Below are 10,606 nucleotides of genomic sequence, written 5' to 3'. Positions count from 1 at the left end.
TCCTTCAGTTACTTGTGTTGAGTGAAGTACACAACATAAACAATGTATTATGTATTAAAATATACTCATATAATACTCATATTATGGCATCTTTTACTACACAGTGTCTGCTTACAGTTGTAGGATGTCCACACAAGCAACTGGGCTGGGCAGTTCTTTTATTCCTCTATTTGCAAAATACAGGAATGCTGCTTGCAAAGATAAGCACAGGGTATTTGTCCCATGAAGCTTATCAGCTGGGTTGTTTGCTGCCATGAACAACCTGGAATGTGTCCATCCCTCAGACACTTACAATAGAACAACTTCTGCAGCTACAAGTGCAGGTGTCCGTGTTTCTTCCAGTCTGTCACCATGTGCAGTGCCTGTGGGCTGTTCCTGGGTCTTTCTTGTCTCACTCTATAGGTGAAAAAGATCTATAAATAGGATAGCAATGCATTGTCAGGTGGTGGTGTCTCAGATGCAGGGATTTCTTTTGATTGTGTTCACAAGGAAATGAACCTCTTGCAGTCATGCTCTACCAATCCTTTTCCTCATAACTGGGTGGGTGCAAGAAACCTAGGTATGTGACTAAGGGAGATGAGGATCAAGATGTGAGCGCGTCTCTTTTGTTGGACTAGTAGTGACAGGCCTATGAGTGCACTTCTCATTTCAAACCTGCACTGGCTGGTGTGGCAGTCTTGAGCTGCTGGGGGTTCTCAGTGCGTGGAGGTGTTGATAAGAGTGCTGGCTGGGTGCTGTGCTGCTGGGCCCCTCCGCTCTGAGGGCATCTGGGTGGTGTGAGGAGAGCCAGGGAATGGGGGTCATGGATAAGGGAGTGCAGAATGGTGCTGGTGGGTTCTGCTGCTCCTAATCAAAGCCACCATTTCCCTTGTGCAGATCTCACTTTTGTATCACCAGGTTACAGTGATGAAGTGTTGGCAAGTAACTGCATTATTTGCTTATATACAAGATGCACAGAATCGTTAAGGTTGGAAAAGACCTCTGCGATCACCTAGTCCAGCTGCCCAGCTCCCACCAATAACCACAGCTGTCAGTGCTACACTGACCCTTGTCTTGACGCCCCAGGGACCGTGTCCTGCCTGTGCAGCCTGTCAGCATATCACTGTTCTTTCTGAGAATGATTTTTTTCCTGATAGTCAACTCGAACCACCTCTGGTGTAACTTGAGGACCTTCCCTCTCGTCCTATTGCTAGGACTGCGTGTACACCTGCCCGATTCCCTCAGTTTTGATCACACGAACAGTTTACATCTGTTACATTCGTAACCCGCACTCGCCCTGGCCGGAGGGAGACGGGCGGGAGGCGGGAGCGCGCGGGGCGGAGCGAGGGCGGGGCGGGCGACCGCGCTCAGCCAATCCGGGGGGGCTCGTCCATTTTTCGGCGTGAGGCAGGCACGTCGGTGGGGTGATGCTACGGCGCCGGGAAGGGGCCGGCAGGGCGGCGGGAAGCGGCCCGCCCGCTCGGGCTCAGCGCCGCTCCCTCCTTCCCGCCGTTCACCGAGGCCGGGGGCTCCGGGCACGGGGCCGGCTCGCGGGCAGCGCCGCGCGGCGGGAACGGGCGGGCGGCGGCTGCGGGGAGCGCGAGGCTGCGCGCGGGCCGAGGCGCGTGAGGAGAAGGCGGCGCGGGGCAGGTAGGGGCGGCCGTTAGCGGCGGTGCCGGGCTGAGGCTCGCCCGCTCCGTTCATCCGTCGCTCCGTCCGTTTCCTCGCAGGCTGCCGGCGCCCGAGGGAAGGGAGAGAGCTCTTCTCTGAGACGCGGGGAGGAAGCGGGACCCCCGGCGTTTCATGTTCCGCCGGCCCGACGGCATCTCGGCGTTGATTCCGACCCGCTCCCACCCGCGCCCGGACAGCGACGGCGAAGAGGAGCGGCGCCGTCCCGCCATGTCCCGGTACGGCCTCCGCAACCTGCTGGACTGGCTGTATGGCGGGGTGGACCCCAGCTTCGCCGGCAACGGAGGGCCGGAGTGCGCGGCCTTCCTGTCCGGGCGGCAGCGCTTCGCGGAGAGCCTGGTGTTCCTCAGCCTGGGCGCCGCCGAGATCCTCGTGGCGCTCCGCAAGCTGCGGCAGCTGAACCGCGGGGAGCTGGAGGGGCACCTGCTGCAGCAGCACCGCGCCAAGACGGAGAGCCTGGGCAAGAACCTGCTGCTCGTGGCGCTATGCCTCGTCTTCGGGCTGGAGGTGGGCTTCAAGTTCGCCACCAGGACGGTCATCTACCTGCTGAACCCCTGCCACGTGGTCACCGCCGTGCAGGTGAGGCTCGCTTTGGCTTTGTGCTGGCGAGGCGGTCGGTCTGTAAAGGTTCGCACCTTCGTAGCGGAGGTTCGAATAGCGAGGGTTCGTACAAACGGTTTAGAGCTTGGCTTTACTCGGCTGAACTGAACGTGGGGAGGGAAAAAGGTGAAACTGCAGCAGACGTCAATGTCTAGCGCCGTGGATGAAAAGGCTTTTTTGTCACCAGAAAATGTTGTTCCCACCAGCTGCAGTGGGATAACTTGTGCCAGATTTGATTAAAAACAAGGTTACTGCTCAAAAGCCTGTGTGATTTACACAGCGCTTTTTTGCAAGGGGTGCAAATGTGTTTTGTGAAGTTGTTAAAGTTGCAAAACTTTAGTTGTTTTTTGGTGACAATCTTGTTTTGCTTTTCTAATTTTAAAAGCTGCGTGATGATCATGCAGGTGAGGATCATGTGTAAGGATAACAGGTGTTATCCTTGTCTTCTACACGGTGGTGAATGAACTGAGATGGCTTGATACCTGTGGGTGAACTGTGCTCTAACAGGTTGTGGCTTAGTTGCTGATAGATGATAATGCACAGTATGTGTAGTTGTCAAACTAATAGAGACATTCATAATTAGTGAGTGAACTGTGATATCTGAAGCTTACAAACTATTTGTGTACAGTTCTGTGCATGTACTTAGCTCACTGAGGTTGTCAAAATAATCCTTGTACTAATTTTGCTAATTCTCTACCATCAACACTGGGTAGGTAACTTACAACGTTTGAACTCAACAACAAATAGAAGATTATATGGAAGTGTTTTTTTTTTTGTTTTTTTTTGTTTTTTTTTTTTAAAAGCTGTTATGGTTTAAAAAGACAGAAATAACAAATTGGATCAATACCATTCCTTTTCTGTTTGCAGATAGTATCTGATGATACTAGAGGTCTGGGGGTGAAAAGGATCCTTTCAAGAGAGGTCACACAGGCTTTTACAGCAATAATTGGGACATCTACAGAAACTAAGTTCCTGTTCCAGAATTTAATTAGTAGGTTATGTGAATTCCTAAGCTGTGAGGCAGTGCTAGGTCAGTATTTTACACCATAGTAGAAATGCTTTCCATAAAGTTGTAACAGTTGTTGCACAATCAATTAGTATTGGTAAGGAAGTGGAAAACAGAAGGTTTCCAAGAGCTGTACAAATAATGGAAAAATAAAACAATATAGCCGCATTCCATTGCTTGGCAACACTCTCTATTTACTGGAATGTTTCCTGTTAATTCTCTGAGATGATGATGATGACATTTTAGCATTATGATTTGAATACTTTGTTCTCTTGATACAGTATTGTAATGTTGTTTTATGATTTCACTATGGTATTAACAAGAAGTAGCCATCAGAACGAGGGAGGTGATTTTGCCTATCTGCTGCCCTCTCATGAGACCCATCTGGAATACTGCATCCAATTCTGGGCTCCCCAGAACAGGAAGGCCATGGAGCTGCTGGAGCGGATCCAGGGGGCCACGAAGATGATCAGAGGGCTGGAGCACCTCTCCTGTAAGGACAGGCTGAGAGAGCTGGGGCTGTTCAGCCTGGAGAAGAGAAGGCTTGGGGAGGACCTTATAGGGCCTGCCAGTACCTGAAGGGGGCCTACAGGAAAGCTGGAAAAGGAGTTTTTATTAGGGCAGGTAGTGACAGGATGAGGGGAAATGGCTTTAAACTGGAAGAGAGTAGATTTAGTTGAGATATTAGGAAGAAGTTCTTTACTGTGAGGGTGATGAGACACTGGGACAGGTTGTCCAATGATGTTATGGGTGCTCTCACCCTGAAGGCGTTCAAGGTGGATGGAGCTTTGAGAAACCAGGTTTGGTGGATGGTGTTCCTGCTGATAGCAGAGGGATTGGAATTAAATGCTTCTAAAGCTCCCTTCCAACCCAAACCATTCCCTGAAAAATTAGTGCTTACAGGTAAATTGGGGGTGACATTGTTTAGCTCACTTCTTTATGCCTACCCTCAGAGGTAGAGAGTTAACCTCTGTAGTCAGACTTGGACAATTCTTAATCTATCAGAGCAGTTGTGGTACCTTCTTTCTTATCCTGTGCTGATTACTCACTAGAAATGGTGTTACTGCACTTTGTGAAATTGAGAACAAGGATATGTCAGCAAACTTCAGAAGCAATGCCCCTTCATCCTCAAACAGATGTGTTAGAAATAGGCCTGGGCTTAAAGTAGGGAAATAATATAGCTGCAGAATGGACACTTTCAGCAGAGAAAACAACTTATAAACAATGATAGTTGACCTCCGCCAGCAGGAAAATAATACACAGTAGGTAGAATCTTGAAAGTGTTCTTCTGGCTTGACCTTGCTGACAGCAATAGGTTGGCAAGATGAAATATATGAAAATGTCATTTATCTCGCATTACTGTTCTTACAGCATCTTGTACATTATGCAGCTGCAGGGCTGGAATGTGAGGATGAACAAGGTAGGAGGTGAAGAGTTGAAGCATGCTATAGCATTTGCAGTCCTGTCAGAGGGAAGCCAGAAGTGGTTGTTTGTAAAGTTCTCTTCATCCACTCAGTTTCTGTTTTCTTCATGTGAGGCTGTTTCTTCTCAGCAGCAAAAGCTCTGGGCTCTGTGCCAAAAAATATTTGGAACTGGAAGTTGTCCTTCAGACTTCATCTGCATAAGGCTTCTGCTTTTGAAAGACCTAAGGCTGAAATGAAATGACGAAATGAAGTGGGAATTATACATGTGGTGCATTTGAGCAGACAGAACTGTGTCGTATAATGGCTACCGTGCTCTACTAATGAGTCTGTTTAGATCAGGTGTCTAATTTCTGCTTATCACACCGACCTGTGTTGATATCAAATCTTTTCCATAAGCAGAAAAACCAGTTTACATGTCTTACTGTTAGGATGGAGCGTTGGTTGAATGAATGTATTTAATTGCTGAAGCAGTTGTCCTGGTTATGGGATTGAATTTGTTGCCATCATGCCACTATTTGGATAATATGCAAACACTGCTGCTGATTTCCAGCCCAATGATAGCTTTTGGTGTCTTGCTTAGCTTAGAAGCAGTGTTGTTTTTTTCACCAGTATTGTAAGCGCAGCATCAATGAGAAATCAATGAATTTTTAAAGTTTATATCCATTTTAAGCAAAAAGTGAAATTGAAAATGTTTGTTTAATGTGCTGTTTCTGCTGTGGGGCTGGGGGTGTTTTGGTGCAGAATGACAGCACACGGTGCAATAAAGGGGGAAAGGTTTTTGAAGGAATTCTGAATTTGTGCTCATTTCAGGACTGAGTACATATGGGGGTATGACTGAATCAGTGCCACTGCTGCAAATCCAGCATAGAAGCTGTACTAACAGAGAAGCTGTAGGGGGTTTTCTTTTCTTAAAAGTGAAGTCCCCTGGGGTGCTGTGAACTCTTTTTTCCTTGCACAGCGGGAAAAATCCAGCATGAGTTTAGCAAGCTATGTTACTTTCTCAAGACATCAATTGTTTAAAGTATTTTAGGAACCATTTATTGCATTGAATTTAGAGATGTGAAGGAAACCTTCTAAGTTTCTGCTTCAGCAATGCTAGAAGGAGGATTCATCCCAAAGCATATAACTGCATTATTGATCTCTAGATATTTGGTGTAGGAGGCTTTTGCAGCTGTTGCTCACAATCAGTGTAACTTAACTAAATTGCATAGAGTTGTCTCTGGGTAACCGGTAGGACATCAAGCAGGAGATGCAGGCAGATGAAGCTAAATGAAGACAAATATAAACTAGAACCCAGAGATGAAATTGGTCTGTATTGTGACCAAGGAATTTGGAGCACAAGATGTAGGAAAATATTTGTATACACCAGTTGTGGGGTTTGTTAGCAGTAGAGGTACAGCTGGTCCTCTTAGTATGCTCTGAGTTGTCCACTTCTTTGTTTTAAATATGCCAGTGCCTGACTTCAGGGTGATGACTTAACACCAACCTATAAAATGAGATTTAGGTTGGTTTTGCTTCAGGAGAAGCTTTCTATAAGGCTGTTTGCAAGTGTTCTTACAGAATAATTTATTCCAGGTAGGTCTTCAGCTGATAGATTGCCATAATCTCTTTCAGTTACCGTAATATCTTTCAATTGCACACTGAATGCTCTTTAGGCAGCTCAGGACAGGCATTTGTGTGCTGGAAGGAAAAGATGAGCCTAAAATAATGCGGAGCCAAGTTTCACCCAGTGATTTTTGAGCCGATGTTCATGTAACTAAAATCAATGCAAAGTGCACCTGTAATTCAGTAAATACTAAATCCTGGGTTTGTTGTTTCCAGTTCTGGCTTCTTAGTCACCTGGATCCTTCCTGTCCTCTGCAGGACAGGCTGCCATGTGAGTGTGGATTTCATTCGTATGCCTTGCTCCTAACGCTCTACGATGTCTGGAAGAGACCAGTTAGATTGTGTATGTTTTCTATATTCTGTTTCTTCAAAAGCTCGAATTAAAATTGAGGAGGCATTAATATCCTGAAACCGATTACAGAAATAGTGGAGATTTTTATAGAAATGACACTAAACTGTAGCCAACAGGTGCTATTAGGTAACATAAGCAACAGCCCTCAGGTAGAGGTTTAATGAGTTGTTCAGTTCTTAAGGGATTATAGTATTCCAAAGAGAAGATTATTAATAGTTCTGTCTGCTGCTGCATGTATTACAGTCCTTGTGTCGGATGTAAAACAGCAAAGGCAAAATTTCCCATGAATTTATGCATTTTCCAAAATATGCACCTCTAAATGTCTATTTCTAAAACTCTCTTCTTTAAAATACATGTACATCTATGTATATAATTTTTCTGTGTAGTTTTACACACAAAACCTGCAGAACATGCAATTTTTAAAGCACTCTGGAAATCAGGATCAGGTTTCAGGAGATCTGATAAAACGGAGGTTTAGTTCAATTTGTTATTTTAAGGTTTAAGAGAGATAAAAACAAAGACTTGTGAAAGTGAAGGCAAAGTGTTTGGAGTATGGCGTGGTTTCTTCCCAAGTCTGTACATTCAGGAGGAGTGTGAGGCTGCTGTTGTGAGGCAAGCAATCCTTTCTGGGCTCTTAAATGCTGTCTGGTAGCCATCACTGAAGTGGAAGATGGGCATAATCACAGCTCACTGACATGCCAGACTATGAAGTGTGCTGCTTGGTTTTCAGATCTGCACAGCACAAGCCTTTCTGTAATTTCAAATTACTCTTTCATATCTCCTATTAAAGCTGATTCCTAGAAAGGAAATTCATCGCAGTGTGCGGTAAAAAGGGCAGATGGAAAAACAATTAAAGCACTGAAAGCAGCAGTAGTTCTTGCTGGCACGTCTTATTTCTTGCCTATGGGTGTATTTTGCTTCTGGAAGGATGATGGCAGCTCAGGGGCACAGGGATGAGGTGATGTGTCATGAGGCAAATCAACAATTCCTTTATCTGTGGTCTTGGATGCTCCTGAACTAATAGTTTGGCATTCAGTTAGTAGAAGACATGGCTGCTTGAGTGGTTTCATCTGCCCTTTCAGTAACTGATTATTTCTAGTTGTTACAATATTTTAGAGGCTTTAATTGATGCTGTAATGAATATCATAGTTTCTTGAGCTGGAAAGAAGCTTTTCCATGATAAGTTTAACATTGCATACATAGTTTACTTTACTCCTTTGCTTATTTTTTGTTTAGTATAAAAAGGAATTGAGAAATATCGGTATGAGGAAAGACAAGGATTCTTACTCACAAATAATATAAATATTTTTAATAACTGGAAACAGAACAGCAAATGCTTTCAGGCCATGAGTCACAGTTTGCTGTCTTTGAGGAGGTTACAGTTCAGCTCCTTGGGCAAGATTTGGCCAGCACATGCTGTATCTTGAGCTGAAAATGCACGCTGCTTTACTTCAGTCAAGGTGGTGCAGATCATGACGTTATCTCATAGTACAGTGAGCATTCCAATTGAAGAATTTGGTGTGTTGGAGACTGAACACACTGCTGTATAGCAGACTGAACTGCTAGGCTTCAGAAATACCTGCTGCGTTTGAGGATAGAATGCATACTTTGCTAACTCTTCTCCTTATTCTTAGGAGAAAAGAAGAAAAAGGGGAGAAATAAAGTAATATGATTCTCTAAAAAGTAGAGATTGCATAATTGGAAATTGTAGATGGAAAAAGCTTAAGTTAGCCTAAATATTTACAATGGGGATTATTACCTAAACTAGAGAAATTAGGCAAGTGGATGTTGTTTTCATAAGATCATAGATTTAATACAAATGTTAATCACAGTGTAAGTTATCTAGTTTGAGCAGCATGAGGTCATCTACTTATTTAATTACTTTGGAGAACGAGGCTCTTGGGAATGGTTTCAGTGTTCTGTCCAGTGCTTTAATGCTTCACCATTAAGCATAATGCATTTTAGGATTTCTACCTAATTTGCAGTTTAACAAACCATTCCATGCCAACTGTTAGCTAGCAGCTTCAGCTGGTCTTTCAGAAATCACTGTCTGATGCCTATAGGAACTTCAGTGGAGTTGTAGAGTAAATGAAGTAACAGCAGTGACCGTATGGATACCGTAAATGTTCCAGGCATTGGGCTGACCTTCATCTTCTGACTTCCATTCTTCAAAATGCTCCTTTGCTGCTTCCCTCACACTGCTGTACGTGTTTGCTCCAGTAGTAGCAGATGGTGAGCTTTACTGCAGCAGTTGTATGACGTACAGCAACCTGAACCGCGGTGATGTTCACCCAGAGGAAGTTCTGTGCCATGAATTTGAAACCTGCTGGATGTGTAACAGGACTCGTGTTTCTCGTGACACTTCCTCAGGGCTTTAGATAGTAAGGGTTCACATCTGTTCAGACTGCCAAGTAAATAGCTTCTAGTGTAATGCTTTGGCAGTCGATGGCATTTTCCAGGAATGTTATCAGGAATATGTTGTTATATGTTGTAGCTTTTTATGGGATTGTATTAGTATTTCTGTTTCTTTGAGGAAAATAAGCTTTTGTAATAATAAAACTATTGCACATTAATTGTCTTAATGTTTTTAAAGATACTTCTCACTGTAGGATATGCACTTGGTATTGTCCACTGTGTGCAATCAAAAATGATTTCCAAATTTCCAGTTAGTTACCTGTAACAGAATCATTGGGTAATTGCCTCTTGGAGAAGTAGAAGCCTTCTGACATCTTGCTCGTGCATTAGCCCACAAACTTGAAGTGCTCTTTTTTCTGGAAGCTTCTGACATATAAGAAGTGAAAGCACTCTTGCTTGGTTTCTCATTGGTAAAGCCTCTCTATGCACATGAAGATTAGCCTGTGCCTCTCAAGTCTTGAGTAATGAATGTGAAAAATGATTTATGGAAGACGTTCAGAGAAATCCTTATCGACCATTAGAATCCTCCTTACCAGTAAGAGAAACAAATTAAGGATGTTTGACCAGGAAGCGTTGGTGGGGGTGCTAATGGCTTCTATTTTTTCCCATCTAGGGTTCTGTGTTGTGAGCCCAGAGTACTGGGAGAAAAACATTTCTATTCATACTTTTTTACTGCATTTCTTCAGTTGAACAAAGGCTTATATCTATGTTCAGTGTTGCAGAAGACCAGGGAGCAGTTGAACTTTTCCATGTGTGGAAAGCAGGTGTTTTACCTTCACTGTCTGAGGCTGAAGATGTTCCAGTGCAGCCAATAAATCAAAGCCAGAAACATTCATTATACCATTCAAGTTGTGTGCTAAAAATACTTTCTTGTGGGACATTCTAATTGTTTGTAGCAATTACGATTTTTTTCACCCACGTGAACATGAGTAATTTATTTTTCAACTACTCTTGTGATACAGTGAGATAGGATGTTTTTTGTTTGGATTTTGTGAAGGAAGGAACAGGCAGAATTGAAAACGTACCGTTGTTATTTGGGAGAGATGGGGAGGAATGGTGATGAGGAGATACTGTTTGTAGGATGGGTTCACTGAAGACCTGAGACTTAATGCATGGATGAATTAAGGTTTCTAATTCTTTGATTTTTTTAGTTTTCTTTTCTTTTTTTTTCTTTTTTCTTTTTTTTTTTTTTTTTGTAGTTTTTCAGCTTCCCTGATCTTTTGACATTGATTCTTTAATGTCATCTTTTTGAAAATATGCCATAGCAACTAAAGAAACAAAAAACAAAAAAACAAAACCAAAACAGGAATATTATTCAATTTGCTTTTATGTGTTCAATTTGAAAGAGCTGCATCTATCCAGCACATAACTGTATGTCACAAGAAAATGCTCCAGATGTCCTTCTGGCACTGGAGAGTTGAGGAAGAGTAGAGCAAGCCTCTATTACATCAATTTTGCTACTGTAGGAAGTGGATATGGAATGTTATGGATATGGAATGTTATGGATATGGAATGTTATGGATATGGAATGTTATG

General features: G+C 43.6%; 1 protein-coding gene across 1 annotated transcript in view; it reads left to right on the top strand.

Annotated features, from left to right (window-relative positions):
• Positions 1 to 1,682: 1,682 nt before the first annotated feature.
• TMEM164 (transmembrane protein 164) overlaps positions 1,683 to 10,606 on the top strand; it is a 40,735-nt gene continuing 31,811 nt past the window's right edge. Inside the window, exon 1 of the mRNA XM_042876551.1 lies at positions 1,683 to 2,247. Coding sequence (XP_042732485.1) covers positions 1,783 to 2,247 — 465 coding nt within the window. The 5' untranslated portion in view covers positions 1,683 to 1,782. The remainder of the gene's footprint in view (positions 2,248 to 10,606) is intronic.

This window comes from Lagopus leucura, unplaced genomic scaffold (genome assembly GCF_019238085.1).
Source record: "Lagopus leucura isolate 7727_CA_CO unplaced genomic scaffold, USGS_WTPT01 Super-Scaffold_100016, whole genome shotgun sequence".
NCBI classification, from domain to species: domain Eukaryota; kingdom Metazoa; phylum Chordata; class Aves; order Galliformes; family Phasianidae; genus Lagopus; species Lagopus leucura.
This window is presented reverse-complemented; position numbering and strand designations above follow the sequence as displayed.